The sequence below is a fragment of the Tachyglossus aculeatus genome, chromosome 24, assembly GCF_015852505.1.
Source record: "Tachyglossus aculeatus isolate mTacAcu1 chromosome 24, mTacAcu1.pri, whole genome shotgun sequence".
NCBI classification, from domain to species: Eukaryota; Metazoa; Chordata; class Mammalia; order Monotremata; family Tachyglossidae; genus Tachyglossus; species Tachyglossus aculeatus.
In genome coordinates, this window is record NC_052089.1 from 11336497 (window position 1) to 11360325 (window position 23829).

A 23829-nucleotide genomic window follows, 5' to 3' on the forward strand; every position below is an offset into this window, starting at 1 on the left:
GACAAGGAATGGATTCGATCGTTTTATTAGCCTTTCGATGTAAATGTTACAAGTTTGTACATAATACCTAGTCCCCCGCCCCCACCCCCAAATGGATCTAATTTAGTACATCACGTTAATAGTAAAAACAAATCTGGTCAATTGGCTAAGTCCCAAACTAGCATTTTAAGATCCTTCTGACGAGGCAAGCTAGAAATGCCAATCACTTTACACACATTTAGGATAGTGTTCCAAAATAAACTAGGAAGCTGACGTGATTGAAAGCTGGGGCTGGGTGGGGGGGGGAGGGGGTGGTTGGGGAGATTCATTTTGGTCTTTTGTTCCAGCAAATTATAGTTAATTTAACGACAACAGTGATACCGTAAAGAATGCGCTGCTCATTTTTGCTTTTCCGTCTTTCGGAACAAATTAGAAGGTGATATCGGAGTCTGGCGGTGGAGGGGAGGGAGAAGAGAGAGCGGCGACGCTTTCAAGCCCAGATTATCGATAGCCGGGCCCGGGCTGGGTGTAGCCCTGGCCGAAGGGCGGCCGGTTACGGGCGTAGGGGTTCGGGCCGCTCGGCGGAGGGGTCATGGTAGTGCCAGGAGGCGGGGTGAAACCGGGCCGGGGTTGGTAGGCCCCCGGTTGGCTCGGGGCCATGCCCGGCTGGGAGGCGGGGGCCACGGTGTAGGTAGCCTGGGATGGCTGGGTGGCGTAGCTCTGAGGGGGATAGGTGCTCGCCTGGTATTGCTGGGCAGGTTGGGCGGGCAGCTGCTGGGGCTGGCCTGAAAAGCCCGGAGGAGCGGGGGCCTGGGACGCCGGGGCCTGGCTGTAGCTCTGGAACTGCTGCGGGCCGGCTGGCTGACCGTAGCTGGCTGAAAAAGGCAACGGGAAGAACATTAGCGCGTTCTGGGCGAGGGGAACGGGCCGGCCTCTCGGGGAAATTCTGTTCCTTTCGAAAATAATAACCACAATCAGGACTCTCAACTGACCAGAAGCTTAATTTTAAAAGACACAGTGGATGACACTAGCAAGATAAGAAATTCCTTGCTTGTATTATTTTGCAAATATCAAGAGACGTCTGATGGCAAAAAGAGCAAGGCAAGGGGAGGGGGGGGGGGGCACGTCTCAAATTCCACAGCAGAACAAAAACGTGTTCCGTCACAATAACCGAGTGCCTACGTCATGAAGGACAGAAGAGGTAAAGTAGAATTCATTAATCCACTAAGTAAGGCAGTTCAGATAAAAGCAGCCTCACCTACGCCCTGCAAAGCACGGGGTTTTGTGTTTGTATATGGTGCTACTCGCTGCAAAAAAGCAGATATTCCAAATGCTGAAAAGACATTCTATGGTGCTGAGAGGTATTTTATAGCTTGTTCTTACGAATAACCCACTGCCTTAACAGTTCCTACAATTCTTTAGCTCCTTCTGGGAGTCGTCATTTTTTTTTTGCCTCTTTTCAACGTTGACATCTTTAAAATAACAACTATTTTCCCAGTCAAAACACATACTCTAGTCACACCCCCACCCGATCATCACACGATTCAATAATTTCCTGAGACCTGTGCCCCGGGGGATTGTTTTCTTTGCTTCATACGCAATTTATTTTAATCTGCTTCATTTGAAAAGTTGTAGCTCTACCATGAAACACACCTGCAGCTACTTGCAATGAAACCTCTCCATTGACTGGAATCCTGTCAGCATTAAACACCAGATACATAAGAGAATTATTAAGATATGCACATCTTTGAACGAAGGACGCATCGGGGTATATTCTGAACTCGCCTTGGCTCTTGAACGATTTCAAAAGGTTTCTTTAACGAAAGAAACTTGAACCTCAGTCTAAAAACGGGTAAGGGGAACTGGGGTTCCGCGGTTGGATTGCGGAATTCACACTGCGGCTTCAGAGAAACTAAAGATCACAACCCCAACTTTTAAAACCATTCTGAGTTTCTGATTTCTGCAACAATTATACCGTGGCACTACACTCACAGGTATTCTGTTTGGGAGCGGAGGAAATTGCTTTCCTCCTAAGAAGGTTCTAAAATACGCTCTTAACACTTGACAAGTTATTTAGGAAAAATACCTTAAATTTCACTTATCTGATGGGTCGCTTTGCCCGGGCTTTCTGGGTTCCAATCCCGGCTCCACCTCCTACTTACAATAGTGAGCTCCAAGATGGACGGCGACTAACCTGATTATCTTGTGTCCCCAGGGCTTGGCAAGCACTTACATACATATACAGCACCAACCCACGCTGCTTACCTCCTGCATACTGCATACCATACTGTTGTTGAGGCTGAGCCTGGGGCTGCTGAGTACCATAGCCGGCCTGGGGTTGGTACTGTTGGTACATCTGTCCTGCAAGTTAAAACCACAGGACAACGTTAATACCAAAAGCTGAAATAACCGCAACCTCAGGGTGACAATTCCTTAGGCCATGCCTTTCATGGAACCAATCTTCAAAAGGGACAGGGTGGCCACACAGCTGTTGACCCTTCTTCTATTACCTCTATTAAACGGACAAAAGGAAGAGGATGGGGCTTGATTGTGAATCCCTTTCACCTGTGTTTTATGGAGGACAAAAGAAACCTCACTTTGCTGAGGTGCTGTGCAGAATGTTCAGGGGCACAAAATTTCCTCACTGATGCACTTGTTTCATGGCCGAATAACCTGGAGCCCCTCTGTGCTATTAAAGATGAAAAAAAGTGCACTGAGTCGCTTCCATTAAGGACACAGCTAGAGCTATTCATAAACTTATTTTCAATAGCAGCAAAAGGATAGCATTTGGTTTTCCCAAACACTCATTCATTCATTCAATCGTATTTAGTGAGCGCTTACTGTGTGCAGAGCACTGTACTAAGCGCTTGAGAAGTACAAGTCAGCAACTCGATGTGAGCCCACTCTTCTATAGAGACTGTGAGCCCACAGTTGGGTAGGAACTGTCCCTATACATTGCCAACTTGTACTTCCCAAGCGCTTGGTACAGTGCTCTGCACACAGAAAGTGCTCAATAAATACGACTGAATGAATGAATGAATTAGCCAGAGTAGCCACATCCTATCAATCAATCAATCATATTTATTGAGCGCTTACTGTGTGCAGAGCACTGTACTAAGTGCTTGGGAAGTACAAGTTGGCAACATATAGAGACAGTCCCTACCCAACAGTGGGCTCACAGTCTAGAAGGGGGAGACAGAGAACAAAACCAAACATATTAACAAATTAAAATAAATAGAATAGATACGTACAAGTAAAATAAATAAATGAAGAAAGAAAGAAAGAAAGAAAGAAAGAAAGAAAGAAAGAGAAAGAAAGGAAGGAAGGAAGGAAGGAGAGAAAGGAGAAAGAAGTGAAGAGAGAGAGAGAGAGAGAGAAAGAAAGAGAAGAAAAAAGAAGAAAGAAAGAAAGAAAGAAGGAAAGAAAGAAAGAAAGAAAGAGAGAGAGAAAGGAAGGAAGGAAGGAAGGAAGGAAGGGAAGGAAGGGAAGAAAGGAAGGAAAGAAAGGAAGGAAGGAAGGAAGGAAGGAAGGAAGGAAGGAAAGAAGAGAAAGAAGAGAAAGGGGGGAGGGTGAGAGAGAGAGAGAAAGAAGAAAAAAGAAAGAAAGAAGAAAAAGAAAGAAAGAAAGAAAGAAAGAAAAAGAAAGAAAGAAAGAAAAAGAAAGAAAGAAAAAAAAGAAGAAAGAAAGAAAGAAGAAAGAGAAAGAGAGAGGAAGGAAGGAAGGAAGGAGGGAAGGAGGGAAGGAAGGAGGGAAGGAAGGGAAGGGTAGGAAGGAAAGAAAGAGGAAGGAAGGAAGGAAGGAAGGAAGGAAGGAAGGAAGGAAGGAAGGAAGGAAGGAAGGAAGGAAGGAAGGAAGGAAGGAAGGGAAAGGAAAGGAAAGGAAAGGAAAGGAAAGGAAAGGAAAGGAAAGGAAAGGTAATATGTACTAACAAATATACATATATACAGGTGCTATGGGGAAGGGAAGGAGGTAAGACCGGGGGATGGAGAGGGGGACGAGGGGGAGAGGATGGAGGGGGCTCAGTCTGGGAAGGCCTCCTAGTTTGGACTGGATTTCAGCTGAGTTTTACACCAAGTGTGATCTAACTGAAACTGTATTAAAAGTGCTGCAGCAGTGATTTTCCTATTGCCACAGGTACAGAAACCTGCTACCAGCCGGCATGTTATTCAAAACCAGAGCACCATCTGCTGTTTTCTGAGGGAAATTTGATTCTTACAAACTTCCCACTGCCCCCCAAACATTGGTGGGCGGCACAATGAAAGCCTTCCGTTTGTTCACTCAACATGCAAGGTTCTGACCCAGTCCTAGTCATCTGTCACGAAAGAGACCGCTGAGAGGATGTCCCCCAAGAGGTGTGTTCTCTGTACCTTCCATCTGACCTGCTTGTGCCTGGGTTCCCGAATAGGGAGGCTGCTGGGGCTGGACGCCGGGTGGGTGGGCTGCCGAAGAGGAGGAAGCGATGCTGTCCGGTGTTCCTGACCGTTCCTCTGCGGGAGCGCTGGGCGGTCCTGAGGAGAAACAGACACACCTTTCTCAGAACGGGTCCCGGCTTCTGGTTGCAAACCCTGCTTCACCCCCCACCGTCTCCCGCTAGTTCCTTCCTTGCTCCCCTCCTACAGCTATCCACAGCTGCAGCCTTCACATCCACCCCACTGGAAGGGGCAACTGTTTAGCCCCTGGGTTGGGGCGCTCACACCACGGCCCGCGCTTCTCCTGTCCAACTAGACCGGGCTGACTCCTACCAACGGGCGCAGACCTCTGTTCCAACAGGCAGACATTATCTACAATCGAGTCAGCAGAGCCAGGGATCCCGCCACTTGTCTGCTGTGTGACCTTAGGCAGTCACTTAACATCTCGGTGCCTCGCTTACCTCATCTGTAAAATGGGGATTAAAACTGTGAGCCCCACGTGGGACAACCTGATTACTCTGTATCTACCCCAGTGCTTAGAACAGCGCTTGGCACATAGTAAGCGCTTAACAAATATCATCATTATTATTCCCAACTGCTATGGGGTTTAGAGTGAAAAACACAGCAGATGTACCATTTCACAGCCTCACACCTCACCTAAACACCTCCAGTGACGGGTGTAGCAGATTGGAGTCAAAAGCGTGAGTGCCCCTATCCTGGTACCCTAGCCAACCATCTTTTAATGCCTCCTGGCAGCTAGCTATGGGGAGATAGGACAGTACCCTGGGTGAGAGTAAAGGTAGCACAGTGCAATCTACGAGCAATAATGAAGAATTACTCAGGCGCAAGGCCCTTAAGAGTTTTATGTGAGGAGGCAGTAGCATCCTGGATGTCTGGCCAGCCCGATGAAGGAGTGTGCTACTCACCCTTAAGGGGGAGATGAGACTGAAAAAAAGGCACCTCTAAACACTGCCTCCTTCACCCAAACTTAACTGGGCTGGCCAGGACCTCACAACTGGATAGCTGTACATGTGTAGCATGAAAAACAACAGAAACAACTTCTAATTAAGAAAATAACCAAAACATCCTGGAATTGGTGGGCTCTAAATGATGATGAGAAGTGGAAAGGGGGTGCTAGAACGGTGGTAAATGAGAATAAACAAGGGGACCAAAGGGAATTTAGAGATAAGTGCTGAATTCACCTTATTCTGGGGAGGCCTCCCCTCTTCAGAAGAATGGCTATCAGGTGGCTCCATTTGCCATTTATTTATAAATAAATAAAAGCAAGAATCACAGCTTACTTCATTCAAAAAGCTAAGGAAATATTGTATGGCAAAATCGATTACCATCCCTGGTTGGACAGATGATTTCTCAAGGGTTCTTACACTTCTGTGATGCTTTGTCTTAACAGCACTTGCCCAAGGAGGTTCTACATAGACGAGTGACAGATCCATGATGAGGCATTTCAGTCAAATGCCTAAATCACTGTCAGACAAGCTACTGGGTTGGATGGAGCATTGAGCTGACTCAATATGGCACAGCTTTCCTTATTTTTTCTAAAAAAGGCAAACTGTACACTGCCCACATTGTTTGTGTAGACATCTGAAAAAGGTGAATAGCTCTGAAAAGGAGGTAACCAAGGAAGAGTATTTTTCAGCCGGAAAACCATTTACACACTTCACAAAGAGCACTTTAACTACCGGAGCCTCGCCCTCAGAAACTAAAATGTTCATACCAAATATCACTATAATTCTGAGCCAAGATCCTAGGACATCTCCGATTTCAATTTTTTTCTGTTTTTAATAAAATCTATTTTCTCACCCGTTTGGTCATCTGCAAGGCCAAATGCTGACATAACATTTTTGTTGATTTCATCTTGATTTTTTAATGGATCAAAAGCAGACATACTTGCTGCCATCACTTGGGTCGACTGCTTCCCAGAAGCATCAGAAGCAGCAGGTTTTTCTTCCCTGCCATCCACAGTGTCTAAAAGAACGGGAGGGGGTGCGGGGGAGGAAAAACAACACATCACTACATCACACAAGAAAAGAAATGCCTTACTGCTGAGTTTGTGAATACTTCCCATTTCCACCCTTGAAGGAAATACACCCAGAGATTATGCCCACTAAAATACCTTTTAAAAAAACTGAGGGGAAAAAAAAAATCTTAACTACAACTGAAAGGAAGACTACTTCCCTATTTGAGCACAGACTTCTTCCAAACACAAACAACTGAATAATGTTATACGATTAACAGGCCACATCTCAGGGACCCATTTTCTGAAACATCATCTGGGCCGGGCCCCCTCCCAGGAGCGCTGCCCAAGCGGACAGCGGGAGCAACAGGGAGCACGTTTTTCATCCTATCAATCATATTTATTGAGCGCTTACTGTGTGCAGAACACTGTACTAAGCGCCTGGGAAGTACAAGTTGGCAACATATAGAGACAGTCAGTCCCTACCCAACAGTGGGCTCACAGTCTAAAAGTCTAATCCTATCTACATCAATGAGGACCACAGACAAGACAAAGAAATCCCAGCCCGCTTTTCTTCTTCCTGCTAATTGGAAGTCCCAGTACAAAGGCAGGCCTTTCCCTCTCGGTGGTCCTCCTGCATGGGGCCGACTTTTCACATTGAGAGGTGGTCCTCCTGCATGGGGCCGATTTTTCACGCTGAGAGACGGGACAGATGTGGGCCACAACTTTGAAGGGGAGAAACTTTGAAGGGGAAAACGCCTCTGGGGCGTTCAAGGGGCCTGGTTAGCCCAGGTGGAGACACAAAAAGCTCCCCAGCAACACTGGAGTCCAGTAAGACATAAAGAGCTGAGCTCTGGAGCCAGTGAAGGCAAGCGGAGCCACTGCTTCACCTGCGGAGTCCCTACTAGGCTTCGGGGCAGGGTTGAGGGGAGAGAAGCCTCCAGCCCAGATAATTCCAGCCCCATAGTCAGCAGAGGGGCAAGAAGCCCTGACTCAGATCCAGAGGCCCTTGCTCAGATCCAGAGGCCCTTGCTCAATTCCAGGGCCGAGGGAGCCATGCAGTCCCTTATTCATCCCCCCTCCCAGCCCCAGAGCACTTATGTGCATATCTGAAATTTACTTATAGTAATGTCTGCCTCCTCCTCTACAATTCTGTGGGCAGGGAATATGCCATTCATTGTGCCACTGTACTCTTCCAAGGGCTCTGCACACAGTATGCGCTCAAAAAATACGACAGACTGACTGGCATGCAGTTTGCAAGGAGAAGAAGGAAAAGCCTGGAAAAAGGGTCTCTTTCCCTCCCATCCTGGTCAGTGTCTAAGTAAAAGGACAAAAGTTGACATATGAAAAGTACAAGGAGTTTTTAAAACACCCAGTTCGGCTGCAATACATTTTGTTACAAGATTCAGCTGGAACGCTACTGAAATATTAGAGAACTTTCTTGCCCCAAGTCAAGGAATGTCTGTAGGCATGACTTGACGAGCACCGCTTGCCTGGGTAACGTGACTCAACTTTTCCTATGACACGCAATACTCCGAGAGGAGGCAGAGTGGCCTGGTGGAAAGAACCTGGGGCTGGGTGTCCCAGCTCTGACACTTCAGCAAGTCAAAACCTCTCTTCACGTCTCAGTTTCCCCATCTACAGAATGGTGATAAAATAGACTGTGAGCCCCACGTGGGATAGGGACTGCATCATACCTCATAACCTGGCACCTACCCCAGTGCAAGCAATTAATAAATATCACTATTAAAAAAAAAAGAAAAAAATAACACTATCAATGATATTTATCAAGCGCTCACTATATGCAGAGCACTGTACTAAGGGCTTGGGAGAGTACAATACACCAGAATTGGTGGACACATTCCCTGCCCCTAGCGAGGTTACAGTCTAATACTACCACATTATAGGAGGGCTGAGTGCATTTAGCTTTACCAGAAAGTTGGCTAATCCCAAGCAACAAAACAAGAGCGTAAGATCACAGCCTACCATTTTCAGGGAGACTGGTGGAAAGTCCTGGTTCAACAGGTGGTTCTAGGCTGTCCAACAAGCGGTTCACTTTGTTGCGAAGTTCTATCAGTTCTTGACGGAGGTATTTCACCTGACTCGATTCCAGAGGTCTCGGCTGTCCGTTAACTAAAAACCCAAAAAGCGTATTAGTATTCTTCAAAACAAAAGCACCATACTGAAGCACATACGCATTATACGTACACTGATTTTCAAAGCTTTACAATACACGCGCCTTAGCTGAAAGGCTAATGCTCGCCCAACGTTGCTCTTCAGAAGGAATTTGACATCCACAGTGTTCGTAATGAGAAGCACGTGGCAATTGTCCAAAAGGGTCAGGAAAAAGTGATCACAGCTGCTTCCCAACTGAATTGGTATTTCGCATTTTCAGTAGAGTGCACTGATACTTAACACTGCAATCTTTTTCAGTCGCCCCCCTCCAAGTTCCAGTCACCAGAAGATATCCCAAGTTGAATGTTATGTACCTCAGCAATTAGTTAGTGTTTAGCAAAACACTCTTGGGGATCACTTTCCCAAGAAAAGGCCCTAGAAGAATATAATCTATCTTTTTAAATAGTAAAATGTATCAGGTTACTATCAAGATCGTGATTTCCATTGAAAACAATGAGAATTTTTTTCAAAGAATCAAATCAAACGTCCTCAACGTCCTACTCCTATTGCATTTTTGCACTCTGCAACTTCCTGTCATCCCCCATGTGATGGCAAACCCCTCTTGGGCAGGAACTGCATCTTTCCTGTCTAGTGTACTCTCCCAAGCACCTAAGCAATTACTCAATAAATACTATGGACGCAAGATACTTTCACACCATAACACTTAAAGACATTGCTTATGCATATCTACAGGTGGAGGAGGAGACCCTCAATTTCTTTCCATCATCATAAATGGTATTCATTGCGTGCTTTTTTTCATCCATTTACCTCCATTTAGGGGGAAGGGTATGTTTTAATCTATAGTCGATAAGTCCCCACAGAGGTCAGAACCGCCGAGAGCCAATGGATGTTCAAAAAACTGCTGAATGGTAGTTAAAGCAGCAGCATTGTAAAAGCACCTAAATATCTGCCGGCCATTTGGAGGAGGCTAGGCAGAGGATCACAACGCTTGGCCCTGAATCCCTGTGTCACGGGGACTCTGGGGTCCGCAGGACAGTCTGGCCGGTGTCTCAGGCGGCTTTCCAGTTGCCATCAACCATCGAAGGACAAAAGTCCCCACCCCAAAGAGGACATGCCCTCCCCGCGTTTGAGACGGTGCAAAGGTTTGCTAACTTTTGCCTTGAGCAGTGAGGTGCCCGGGCACTGCCCCAACTAGCAACTGTTTTGCTACTTCATATATCCCCGTTGACTTGGCCCACTGAATTTATAATTTACTGTTGCTACCACTTTGTTCTTTTTCTTCTTACAGGCTTTTCTCTGCTTTGAGTGTGAGCTTCACGCTGTCTTTACCTCAGAGGGTGCTTTGCACATTATGCTTAATACGTACAAACGGCTAACTTGTTTCTCATAGTTATGAAGGAATGTTTTTTCACAATCAAGAGGCATCCGCTGTAGTCAGGCTGCCACGGATCATTTCTAAATTTCTAGTGCCCCTTATTAATTCGGTGCTAATATGACAGACGCTGACTCGATGTTCACTGCTGATGAAATGACTTGACTCCTGGGGAAGAGAAGACAAAGGTACATCCTTCACTTTGTCTCCAACTCCATTTCCTAACAGGGCCAAGGAGCCCATTCCAGCTCCACGACATCTGCACTCATGTCGGCTTTGAAGTGGGAGAAACTAGGCGCGCGACAGGGTGGAAAGGAAAGTGGGAAGGGGAAGGGTCCCTCAAGAAACGACCTACTTTTGCTGGATAGATATCCAGCAAAGCAGATATCCAGACAGATATCCAGTGAAGCAGTGTGGCTTCGTGGGAAGAGCACAGGCTTGGGAGTCAGGGGTTGTGGGTTCTAATCCTGGCTCCGCCACTTGCCAGCTGTGTGACTTTGGGGAAGTCACTTCACTTCTCTGTGTCTCAGTTACTGCATCTGGAAAATGGGGATTAAGACCGTGAGCCCCATGTGGGACAACCTGATTACCCTGTATCCACCCCAGCGCTTAGGAAAGCGCTTGGCACGTAGTAAGCGCTTAAATACCATCATTATTATTATCCTACAGGATAAGGTATAATACAGATTAATATCTCCCAATTTTCCAAGCATATGTAAGAAGAAAAAACTGCAGTTCTCTAAGTAAATTTTAGAGCCATCCCAACTTAATGCTTTCCTTTTTGTGATCCTCTTTAATTTTAATGTGGGTAATGCAGCACTCCCTCACTTGAATACAGCTTGCCCACAGTTTGCTGCTGCTTAAACAACTTCCTTCCTCTCCTCAACCTGAGAAAGAACTGTATAGATAATAATAATAATAATAATGATAATAAATGGCATTTATTAAGCACTAAGTGAAAAGCACTGTTCTAAGCGCTGGGAAGGTTACAAGGTGATCAGGTTGTCCCACGTGGGGCTCACAGTCTTAATCCCCATTTTACATATGAGGTCACTGAGGCACAGAGAAGTTAACTGACTTGCCCAAAGTCGCACAGCTCACAATTGGCGGGGCTGGGATTTGAACCCATGACCTCTGACTCCAAAGCCCGGGCTCCTTCCACTGATCCACACTGCTTCTCTACTATAAGGTCAAGGCCCAGAAACAGTCAGGTCAAAAACTTTAAACTATGTTATACTCGTACAGTCTTTTTTAATCAAATGTCAGCAGCTCCAGGGTCCATGTCGCGTGAAGTGGGGACTCACATGAAGAAGCCACAAACAACTTCCTCAGGTCAGGGCACTGACCCTATGTTCACCCCAGTTCCCCAGTGCAATCACCAAATGCATAGGAATTTTGGTCCTCTAGGACTGTAAAATCCCCATGGGCAGGGATCATGCCTAGAACTCTATCGGATTGTACTCTCCCACACATTTAACACACAGTTTTGCCCACAGTAAGCACTGAACTAAAACCACTGATGGACAGATTCAGGAAATGTCTCCCCTGAACCTTGTAATCTTCCCCTGTATCTGGACAGACACAGGCTGATACTAAATCAGCCAGTCAATCGTATTTACTGAGTGCTTACTGTGTGCAGAGCACTATACACTAAGTGCTTGGAAGAATACAATATAACAGTAAACAGACAATCCCTGCCCACAGCCTAGCTTACAGTCTAGAGGAGGAGACAAACATTAATATAAGTTATAGATAGGTACATAAGTGGTGCGGGGCTGGGCAACACAGAAGGGAGTGGAAGAAGAGGAAAGGAGGGCTAAGTTAGGGAAGGCCTCTTGGAGAAAATGTGGCTTCAATAAGGCTTTGAAGCCATGGGTGGGGAGGCGGCAGGGGAGAGTAACTGTCTGTCAGATAACTGATAGAAGAAGTTTCCCTAATCTTGCCGTCACCTTATATCCAGGACACTGAGTGAGTACATGGGTTCTGAGAACTAAGTATCATGATATCAATCAGTAGTATTTATGAAGCACCTAGGCGAAAAGTGCTTGGAAGTGTACAAGAGGGGTATAAGAGATGCAATCCTCCACCAATGTAAACAGTTAAATGCTTTTTTTCAACCCTTTGGATTTATGAGTTTCTATTCTACGAAGATACTTAAAATCTTCCTGATTATTCCCAGGTATTATGAAAAACATCAGCTCTTTCAAGAAAATTAAAACAGAGATCAAAATGTATCTGTTATATTGTTCATTCATTCATTCATTCAATCGTATTTATTGAGCGCTTACTGGGTGCAGAGCACTGTGCTAAGTGCTTGGGAAGTACAAGTTGGCAACATATAGAGATGGTCCCTACCCAACAGCGGGCTCACAGTCTGTACTCTCCCAAGCTCCTAGTACAGTGCTCTGCACATAGTAAGAGCTGAATAAATGTGACTGACTGACTGAAAGGCAGTAGATGCAGTGAGTCTCCATCTTGGTCCACAGACGGCTTCCACAGAGCAAAAGTTTGAACCCTGCCTGTGAACGAACATTTTCCCATCTACTCTGCTTGTCAAGATAAGAAAATAAAAACTCTCTCCTACCTCTCAACCTGGTTCTTCCATTATTATCCCTTGGGCCCCTCAAGCTCACTACCAATTTGTCCCACCTGCCTCATCATGAGTTTAATTTTCCCCTCTTCATCCAGGCCTTTGCCTCCCTGCCCCTCGATTTGCAGAACAGCAGCGTCCTGTTAAATGAGATTGTCTGTGCCATGTTAGGCAAGGCCATCGGTTTGCATTGTGACCAGTAGCTATTTCAGCACCTGGATTACTTTACTGAGATGTAAATGCATTTGAGCAACACAATCTTGTCCCATGAACCACTGGGCAGATCCTTGCCCATCACAGTGAGAATAGCCACACTAAGGAATGAATCACACACACACACACACAACAACAAAATAGGATAAATAACTTGGTTAACTGCAGATGAGTTTTTCCACACTTACCGAACAGTGTCAGTTTCAGGATCCTACTGCATTGAATCGCAAAGGAAAGATCTGAGCTGTCGAAAATAGTGATAAGATCGCCATCTGCAAATATTTAAAAACTATCCGTTATATATTAACCAGCAGTAAAATAGAACTAATCCTTAAAATTCAAGTTGACAGAGTAAGAGCATGGATTCTACTTTAAGAGCTTTTCCTTAGCTCCATTTAACAGGAAACCAAAATAAAAATTTTATACAGTTGAAACCTCTTTAATTCAGATCCAGAGAATACAGAGTAGTGTGGCCTAGTGGATCAAGCATGTGCCTGGGAATCAGAAGGACCAGGCTTGTCTGCTGTGTGACCTTGGGCAAGTCACTTCGCTTCTCTGAACTCAGTTATCTCAGCTGTAAAATGGGGATTAAGACTGTGAGCCCCAGGTGGGACAGAGACTGTGCCCAACCTGATTAGCTTGTATCTACTCCAGTGCTTAGAACAGTGCTTGACACACAATGAGCACTTAAATACCATCAGAATCATAGCTGTCAGAAAATCTCTAGACTGTACGCTTGTTATGGGCAGGGATATCTATCTATTTGCTTGCCTGTAGTTTTTATATGTGTATCTTTGTAGATATTTGTATTTGAATACCTAATCTTGTGGGAGGGAGAGAAAGGAAAGACCTAGATTTTTCTCAATCCAAATTAAACTGCTTCCTTACTACTTTTTATGCCCCTCTACCTGCCCCCAAAATCAACAGTGTTGAAATAACCCAAGACTAAGGTCATACTGGTTATTTTGTTAATATGTTTTGTTTTGTTGTCTGTCTCCCCCTTCCAGGCTGTGAGCCCGCTGTTGGGTACGGACCGTCTCTATATGTTGCCAACTTGTACTTCCCAAGCGCTTAGTACAGTGCTCTGCACACAGTAAGCGCTCAATAAATACGATTGAATGAATGAATGAATGTGCTTGCTAACTCTGGTGTATTGTACTCTCCCGAGTGCTTAATGCAGAGCTTGGCACATAGTAAGCACTCAATATAGTCCACTGATTGATAATCTCAGCTCCACCACTTGTCTGCTGTGTGACCCTGAGCAAGTTACTTAAGTTCTCTGGGCCTCAATTCCCTCATCTGCAAGGTGGGGATTCCACACCTGTTCTCCCTTCTATTTAGACTGTGAACCCTACCTGATCATCTTTCATCTACCCCAGTGCTTAGTACAGGGCACAGCACAAAGCAAGTACTTAAATACCACAATTATGACTATTATTATTACAGCACTACAGTTCACTGCGCTGTAGTCACTTTGGGGACAAATAGGTGTGCATTGAAAATTCTTGCCTCACACAAGAATGCCTGCCCCTGCCCGCCTACTTACTGCACCAGTGGGAACATGCCTGGCAACAATGAGCAGAGGGCAAATGGCAAATTGCAACCCACTAGTATTACAATTAATTCCTGGGCACAAATCCTCAGTCCTCAGATCCTGGTCACTAGACTGAGGCTCATCCATCACTTAAAGGTGGAAGATTCCATCCAGGGAAGTTTTACTGGAACTGCAAATTAGGGATCTGGCCTATTCATTCAATCGTATTTATTGAGTGCTTACTGTGTGCAGAGCACTGTACTAAGCACTTGAGAAGTACAAGTCAGCAACTCGATGTGAGCCTATGTTCACTGATCCAAAATAAAGCCAGTTTGATTTTGCCCACTACTACCCGCTGGAATGCATGTCCCTTTACTACAAACTGGAAAATCCCAGAAGCACATGAACTAAAATGGCACTTCACTAAACTGTCAAAACAATGCATATGATAAAGAGAGGGATTAAGCTTGTGTCTTCACAGCAACAAAAAAAAAAATTGGCAGAAATAAACAGGCGAATAATGTCCAAATCATTTCTGCCTTTATTCACTCTTTGGCTTTCATCACAAGTAATGCTTCTGCTGTGCTGAGAAGTTTCCATTCTGGGCAACTATCTTATTAGGCAATGAATCAGATTAAATGTAAAAAAGTATTATGTACTTGCTATGCGTTACACACTAAGTGCTAAGGTTCACACTCCTTTTAATGCCTTCCTAGAACTGGCGAACAATATGGGGAGGGGAGTGGAAAACCTCAAATCAAAAGTAGTTTGGAAGAAGGAACTTCAATCAGAGCCTCCCCCTGGCAATAAGACTACATCCTACGGCACCCTGCTTCAAGGCAATGTAACCCAAATAGGGATTCAGGGAAGAAAGGACATTTCCAGCAACTCATGGGATTGAAAGAAAATCTTTGGTCCCATACAAGGCTGAAGGAAAGGAAATCTCCTCTCCACCCTCCCAAGGGCATCCAGTGAGGGGATTTCCCAGTTTTTTCAGGGAACTCCTAGGGCCATGCAAGGGGATTCCAGCCCTCAAATCCCAAATAGTAATTCCAAGTAAATACTTGGACTCCTTTGAGGCCTGCACTCAAGTGAAAAAAGATACTGTGGAGTCTTGCTGATATACTAAATTCTCGCAGGTATTTGCCATGATAAATTACAGCATGGCCTAGTGGAAAGAGTATGGGCTGGGAGTCTGGAGGCCTGGGTTCTGCTCTGCTCTGCTTGCCAACTGCTTGCTATGTTACCTTGGGCAAAACCCTTAACTTCTCTGTGCCTCCATTTCCCTCATCTGTAAAATGGGAATAAAATACCTGTGTTCCCACCTACTTAGACTGAGAGCCCCAAGTGGGACAGGGACTATGTCCAACCCGATTAGCTTCTATCCAGCACAGCGTTTAGAATAGTGCTCGACACATAATAAGCACTGAATACAATAATACAAGTAAACTGGAAAGACCAATTCCTTATCCAGCCTCCTCCCATCCAATCCTGTAAAACTGGATTTGACATGAGACTTAAAAGCTTGGACAGCCTGTGGATTTTGAAGCTTTCAAACCCAAATCATTTGTAAAACGACATTCTGCTGAGATCATCTTCCGACCCAACCAGTACTGCAGTACTCAACTGATATGGTGTTTCAGAAATCCAGTTCACAAATCGAGTAGGTAATATGTCTGTTTATTGAATGTGTCTGTTTATTGATGTATTGTACTCTCCCAAGCACTTAGTACAGTGCTCTGCACAGAGTAAAGCACTCAATAGATATGACTGAATGAATGAATGAGGAGCACTTGAGACTGATTTAAAGGCAGAGGTTTCACCCAAGTTTCATGGCCCTTAACCCTTAAAATCAGTTTGGATTCAACCCAGAGAAAAGAAAGCGCACATCTGGGGCCTACCATTAAATATCCAAACAAAACAAGAAAAAAAGTCGTGATGTTTCTGATCCAGAGGCTTTTTGAAACATTTTCCCAAAACCGAAAATTCTAACTGGCCAGATTGTACTTGGCAGCAATCTTGACTTGTCCAAGGGAGAAAGAAGGACTTTATTTCTCTTAGATCCAGACTCACCGCTTCAGCATCTGGCCCCATTGAGGCTAGGCTGCATGCCTGGTTTTACATTGATTCATTTAAGTCCTTTAATGATGCCAAACAGTGACACTTTTCTCATTTGTAAATAACAGTAAATTAACAAAACTGGAGTTACTAGAAGAATGCACATACACTAGCAGTTGTTCTAGAGTGGCACAGTACATGAAAGCTGATTGGAAAATACTGCATGTTAAAGACAAATTGTAGACCTTTGCTTACTGCCAATTTAAAGGATTAGTATTTCTGTCTTCTCCAGTACCATTAAAAAGAATCCTTACCTTCATCTTTATACTTTATTGTAACTTCATCGTTGCTCAAAAGTTTTCCTCGAAAAACTCTCTGCATCATCAGCACAAGCTCATCATAGGTGATATCCTCATTATGAATGGGAATTCTCCGAATATCCTCCCCAAGTTGAGCTTTAATAATTAGCTTTCCGCTTAGGTCTAACTGTCCGTTCATGGTGGACTCCAGGTTGTTCTACCGTACTGCCAAAACACAAAGAGAAAATCATTTTACAATGCGTTTCCGGGCACATAAAATTACTAAATATTGAGAGAAGCAGGCCTAGAGGAAAGAGCACAAGCCTGGGAGTCCGAGGACCTGTGTTCTAATCCTGCCCGACACCTGCCTGCGGCGTAACCTTGCAAAAACTCAGGAAAATCACTACACTTCTGTGCCTCTGTTACTTCATCTATAAAACTGGGGATTAAGACTGTGAGCCTTATGAAGGACATTGCCTGGCACAAAGTAAGTGCTTAACAAATACCAACAAAAGCAAAACAAAACAAAAAACTGTGGGCATAAAAGAGAAACCAGCAATTATAAAGATCAGTCCTACATTTTGAGTGTGCAATGGTTTCTAACCAATGAACCATAATTGAACCACTGAACCTTTCAACAGATCCAGAGAATTTTAGGGAGCCACTACCTTTAATTTCATTACTCACTCCCCAGGTTCTGAGTAGACCCATGAAATAAAGTAAACCAGGCACTTTCCAACTCCCTTAGGCCTCCTGTGGGCAGGAGAGAAGGGGAAGGGGATGCTGACAAATGAGCATTTTCCTTTGTTCTTTCTACCCGTGACAGCAGTAACCAGCCCAACAACTGGAAAAAACTCTGTCTGGGAGAAAACAAAGTTTGAATATTAGGCCAGAAAGGTAAATATCTCATTTTAATTATTCGCCAGAGTTTAACAATTTTAAGAACACAGATTAGAGACACACACATCAAACTGCTAATGTCTTCTTCAGAGGAATACTTAAATGACAAGAGAAAGAGTGTGATTGATGATATCAAGAATACCATGCCATATTTAATTCTCTTCTGACTTGCCATTCTTATAAATGTGAACAGTCCTAAAATTAATTTTTAAATTTGGCTTCTGTTAGGATCAGGATTTCTAACTAAAAACAGACAGTGGACTTTTTTAAAAAGTATTTTAAGTTGATATGGATGGTATCTTCCTTTCAGAATCAGAAATTAACTCGGCAGTCAATCCTTAGTCCCTACAATATTCTTGTTAAGACTGAAAGCAAACATTACTAATCCATTTTATAAAAGGACAATTAGGGTTGACAGAAGTAGCTTTTTTTTTAATGGTGTTTGTTAAGCACTTACTATGTGCCAGGGACTGTTCTAAACACTAGAGTAGATACAGGTTAGACACAGTCCATGTCCCACATAGGGCTCACAGTCTTATTCCCCACTTTACAGATGAGGTTACAGGCACAGAGAAGTTAAGCGACCTGCCTAAGGTCACAAAGCAGTCAAGTGGCAGAGCCAGGATTAGAGCCTAGGTCCCTCTTACTCCCAGGCCCAATCTTTAACCACTAAGCCACGCTTCTTCCCGACTTGTCCAGTGTCAAGTCAAAGATCAAACTTGCTCAAATTTAGGATCCAGACCAAGATTATTATTATTATTATTATTACATTTGTTAAGTGCTTACTATGTATCAAGAACTGTTCTAAGCGCTGGAATAGATACAAGATAATTAGGTCAAACAGTCCCTGTCCCACATGGGGAGCAAGCAGTGTGACTTAGTGGGAAGTGCACAGGCTTGGGAGTCATTCATTCATATATTTATTGAGTGCTTACTGTGTGCAGAGCACTGTACTAAGAACTTGGAAAATACAATACAGCAATAAAGACAAACAATCTCTGCCCAAAACGAGCTCACAGTCTAGAGTCAGAGGTTGCGGGTTCTAATCCCCGCCCTGCCACTTGTCAGGTGTGTGACTTTGGGCAACTCACTTAACTGCTCTGTGCCTCAGTTTCCTCAACTGCAAAATGGGGATTAAGACTGTGAGCCCCACCTGGGACAACCTGATAACCTTGTATCTCCTCCATTGTTTAGAACAGTGCTTAGCATGTAGTAAGCGCTTAACAAATACCATCATCATTATTATTATTGTGGGGCAGTTTAAGTAGGAGGGAGTAGGATTTAATCCCTATTTTACAGATGATGGAACTGAGACACAGAGAAGTTTAAGTGACTTACCCAAGGACACAAAATAGAGAAGTGGCAAACCCGGGATTATAACCCAGGTCTTCCGACTCTCAGGCCGTGCAATTTTCATTAGGCCATAAGTGGCAAAGCAACTCTGCTAAGTGCTGGGGCAGACATGAGATAATGAGACTGGACAAAGTCCCTGTCTCACAATCTAAAGAATCAAGACCACTTCTTTATATGCTAAATCTGCCACCAACATCCAGTTTCCACGCCCCATGCTCACCAGCCCTGCCAAAATTCTCTGTCAGCACTTCTTTTGTGATCAGAAGGGGAACAGGACCAGGCTGGAAAACTGTAGGGAAGGAGGAAAGGTAAATATGATCCCCTCCCTCAGGCTGAAGGAAGTGAATTACGGTAAACTGGCTCTACTTGCTGTCAACTATGCTTTCCTGGTCCCGCTTCCCCATCTGTTTCTGGTTTTGGTGCTGTTCTCTCACCTTCGTGCTCTCATCCTAGTCCCTGGGGACTTCAATCTCCACATTAACAATCTCACCGACTCCCTAGCCACTTGCTGCTTCTCCTCCGCTGACCTCTTATTACACCCACTTTGACCACTCACCAGCATGGGTACCCGATTGAGCGAATCATCTCTCTCGTCTATGTCTCAGTTCCATCATCGGAAGTACCCCACCCTTTAAGTCCACCCTCATCAATTCCCTCGACCTCCTATACACCATCGCTCTCGTACTTGAGACCCACAGACCTAAATCACTACCATGGTCCATTTTATGCATTCACACAGCTGAATGTGGATGGTGGAAATGTAGGCTCCGGGTGGACTTCACCACTACATATTCACACTCCTACTTAAACTCTTCTCTTCCTCCCTCTGATTCACATACCAACAACCCGCAATAACTCCTCCGATCTTTCACCTCTGCTACGTCGAAAGATCCTTAGGGCAGGAGTCGTATCTACTTTACGATTCGTTCCCAAGTGCTCAGAACAGTGCTCTGCACACAGAAAGTGCTCAATAAAGCTCCCATAATTGATCACCACTACCTGCACCTCTGACCCTATCCCCCCACCTCCTACTCTCCTCCCACCTCTCACTGTCACCTTCCTCTACCTTCAAGCACACACAAATCCCCATTTAAAGAAGTCCTCTATTGAGCCTATAGCGCTACAGCTAATGCCCCATCTCCCTCCTCCCACTCCTATCCATACACAGCCACGGCCTTCAATTTCTTTTCACCAACTCTCCCCAACCCTATCTCGTCCATGACCTCTCGCCCATGTCCAGCCTCTGGCCTGGAATGCCCTCCCTCTTCATATCCAACAGAAAATGACTCTCCCCTCCTTCAAAGCCTTATCCAAGGCACATCACCAAGAGCCTTCCCTGACTAAGCCCTCCTTTCCTTTTCTCCCACTACCTTCTGTATCGCTTTGACTTGCTCCCTTTATTCATCCCCCCTTCCCTGCCCTACAGCACTTATGTACATATCGGTAATTTTATTTATATTAACATCTGCCTCCCCCACTGTAGATCGTTGTACGCAGGGAATGTGCCTGTTATACTGTTATATTGTACTCTTCCCAAGCACTTAGTACAGTGCTCTACACACAGTAAGCGCTCAGTAAATATGACTGACTGATCCCCCCGCTTCACCAAAACTGCTCTCTCCGAGGTCATCATTACAGCCAAGTCCAAAGGACTATACTCCATCCTGATCTTTCTTGGTCTCTCCACTGCTCTGGATGCCAGCAATCCCTTCCTCCTCCAGGAAACATTATCGGACTTCAGTTCTGCTGACACAGCATTAGCCTGATTTTCCTCCTGACTCTTGTATCACTCCTGTTTTGTTTGCTGGCTCCTCCTCCTCTGTCTCTCAGCCTCTTCCCTAGGCTATGGCCATGGCACTCTCCCAGATCCTCTGCTCTTACACCCACTTTTCTCAAGGAGCTCATTCCCTCACATGGCTTCGACTACCATCCCTATGTGGATGACTACCAAATGTATCTCTCTAGCCCTCCCTGCTACTCCGAACTCCAGTCCCACATCTCCTGTGCCGCCAGAGCACCTTCACTTGACTGTCCTGCTGACACCTCAAACTCAGTATGTCAAGAGATAAACTCCTCAATGGTTCCCACTAAACCCGTTCCCTACCCGTCTTTGCCAACTCAGACGACACCATCCTCTCGGTCCCTGAAGCCCAAAACCTCAATATCCTTCTTGACTCTTAGCTGTCGCTCAACTCCCATATCTGGTGCAGTGTCAAAGTCTACTGGTTTTTCCTGACCAACATTTCTCCAATCCATCCCTTCCTCTCTACCATCCTAATACATGCTCTGGTCTTGCAAAACTAGGCCACTGCACTGGCTCCCCTTGCTGGTCTTCCAGCCTCTCCCCACTCCAATCTACTACACTTCATGCTCCTGCACAGATCATCTTCCTGAAGCATCACTCAGTCCACATCTCTCCGAAGAACCCTACACTCTCTGCTTGAGTTTCCTCACATAAAACAAAAACTGTTCACAGTTGGCTTCAAGATTCCCCACCACTTGGCCCCAACATACCTAACTTCTCCCTTCCCTTTCTAATCCCCAATTTGCTGCCTTCGTTCCTTCCAAGTCAGGCTTCTAATAAAATCTGGCCCTCAACTTTCCTGCCTCCATACCCTCTTTCACTCTGTTTCTCCGGCTTGGTTGTCCCTTCCTTCCAGCATCGGGTAAACCATAGTTCTTCCCAGATTCAAATCCTTTCAAAATCCCACCCTCCTAATCGATTAATTGCCCAGCTCCCTAAGCCTTAGTATGCCTACTGTGGCGATTCTGAATTTATTTATGCCTTCCTTAAGCACTCATTATCTATGTCCACTTTATCTTTGACTTCTCTAGTAAATACTTTTGTCTCCCCGATGAGAGTGTTATTCTGTACTTTCCAAGCTCCTGGTATGATGCACTGCACCAAATGGGCACTTAAAAAATGCTACTACTACTAAAGGCCAGCAAATGCTATTTACAGAGTAAGTACTCGATAAATATTATTGAGAGGCAGCCTTCCTGGACCTCCTGTCTTGCTGGTCCCTTAACCAGAAAAGCCCTAACAGAAGGCTGGTCTGGAGATGATCCCATGCTAACCACATCAGAATCAATCAATGGCATTTATTGAGTGCTTACTATGTGCACAGCACTGTACTGAGCGTTTGGAAGAGTATAATAAGACAGGTAGCAAACTTGATCTCTGGCCACTCTGAGCTTATAGTCTAGAAGGGGAGATGGGCATAGAAGTAACACAATTGTTCACTAAAGTTGCCACATGCCAAACTGCCATATCTAAAAGGCACACTTGCCATACTTTGCCTTGCAGTGGTTTGCCCGGATCAAATCCCTAAAAATAAATAAGCTCACCTACAGCCTCACTCTGAGCCTCTATTATGAATGCAAAGCAGACGCAATCAAACACAAGTTCAGTTAAAGTATAAGCAATCCTGAGATGACACAAATTTCAAAGCTGAACTTGCCTATGCTTTTAAAGTAACTTTTCTTCCATTCTGAGGAAATGAATGTTTTAATTTTAGCAAAGCCATTTGATAATCGACGGCAACACCTTCAGCCAAACGTGCAGGCACCCCGACAAGAAAGGTTTCTCCATAAACACTGTAACAAGTTTTACGATCAAAGTCTTCCAACTTAAATGTTTAAATTTTTGCTGAAGTATAGATTGAGACTGCCTATCCCACATAAAAAGGATTCCATTTATGAACGGGGGATGTGTGCTTGGATTTTGCATTTACAATCTGCCCTCCAACGAACTCAGTACCCATGACAAAATACAATCACCCTCATTGTCAGCATGCAGTTGTAGAGAACTTTGTAAACACCTAGATCAATTATGCTGGGGGCAAAGGCAGGACTGGCGATAGGAGGCAAAGGGGAGATTCTCCTACTGGTCCAGACAGGGTACAGAGTCCTGACTGGGTCATAAAAAGGGGGGCTGGGATTAGGCCGGGACTGGAACTTCAAGTCCCAGCAGTCCACAGGGCCCAACAGGAATGCACCAACATGACAAGCACAGTCAGTCCTGAGGACTCATCCTCCTCCACCCTTCCAGGCAGGGCACCAAGCCAGATCAGTCCTTCTCCTCCCCAATGACAACCACGGCAACTCTATGCCAATGAATCCCAAATCCACCTCTCCGGTCCTGACCTCTCTCCTCTCTGCAGTCTTGCAGCTCCTCCGGCAGATGCCCTGCAGTTCCGCAGACATCTCTAACTAAACAGGTCCAAACCAGAACTCTTTATCTTCCCACCCAAACGTTGTCCATCCCGTCTTTCCCATTTCTGTACACAACACCACTATCCTCCCCACTTCACGAACCCACAACCTTGGCATTATCCTTGGATTCATTGCACATCATCAAATCCTGTGGGTGTGTAGTTCAGAACTGTCAGGAACCTACTCCAAAGAGGGTAATGGGAGGTCAATGTGATATTCTCCCATCTTCCTGAATTGTTTTTTAACCCTGGTCTAATTTAATCTTACTCCATGGTCTTTCACGGCCAAGATGACTTTACAAATACCATCCACAATTTCATTTGTCATATTAAACACAAAACCTTCCCACCAGCCCAAGAGAATCTAATTCAGAGTTGCTACAAACAACAGATTACATGGTGCCGAATTTCTCCAAACAATTTCATTTTCCCAAGGGAACCATCTTGGGACAGCACCAACATGGCTGTCAATGATTTCAAAACCCTGCACCCCGTTCAGGGGCAAGAAACCTCGTCCAATCTCCCCATGACTCAGAAGCAAGAGATAAGCATGAACACCACTCACTTGGCTGCTCAGTGAATGGCCGGCATTGCTTTAGAGCTCTTCATTACCAGAGTTAGCACTTCTGCATCCCTTTATCCCCTCCCCAGGTCTCCTCAGCCATACCTGGAGTAATCAGGGCCCTGGAGCTAGGGACCGGATTAGGGCACAACATCTCATAAGCACCGTTTATAAAGCGCTTACCATGCACACAGCCCCGTACTAAATGCTTGGAGAGAGTATAATATGTCACCAT

At 45.0% G+C, this 23829-nt stretch overlaps 1 protein-coding gene across 3 annotated transcripts in view; it reads right to left on the reverse strand.

Annotated features, from left to right (window-relative positions):
* Positions 1-9: 9 nt before the first annotated feature.
* Positions 10-23829, reverse strand: part of TFG (trafficking from ER to golgi regulator) — a 30601-nt gene continuing 6781 nt past the window's right edge. Inside the window, exons 2-8 of one of the 3 annotated variants that reach the window (XM_038766069.1) lie at positions 16581-16790; positions 12863-12946; positions 8350-8496; positions 6297-6374; positions 4347-4487; positions 2245-2340; positions 10-854 (exon numbers count right to left, since the gene is read on the reverse strand). In XM_038766069.1, coding sequence (XP_038621997.1) covers positions 481-854; positions 2245-2340; positions 4347-4487; positions 6297-6374; positions 8350-8496; positions 12863-12946; positions 16581-16764 — 1104 coding nt within the window. In that variant the 5' untranslated portion in view covers positions 16765-16790 and the 3' untranslated portion in view covers positions 10-480. Of the gene's footprint in view, positions 855-2244; positions 2341-4346; positions 4488-6209; positions 6375-8349; positions 8497-12862; positions 12947-16580; positions 16791-23829 lie in introns of all 3 variants that reach the window. The other 2 variants (XM_038766067.1, XM_038766068.1) reach the window with 2 other exon arrangements.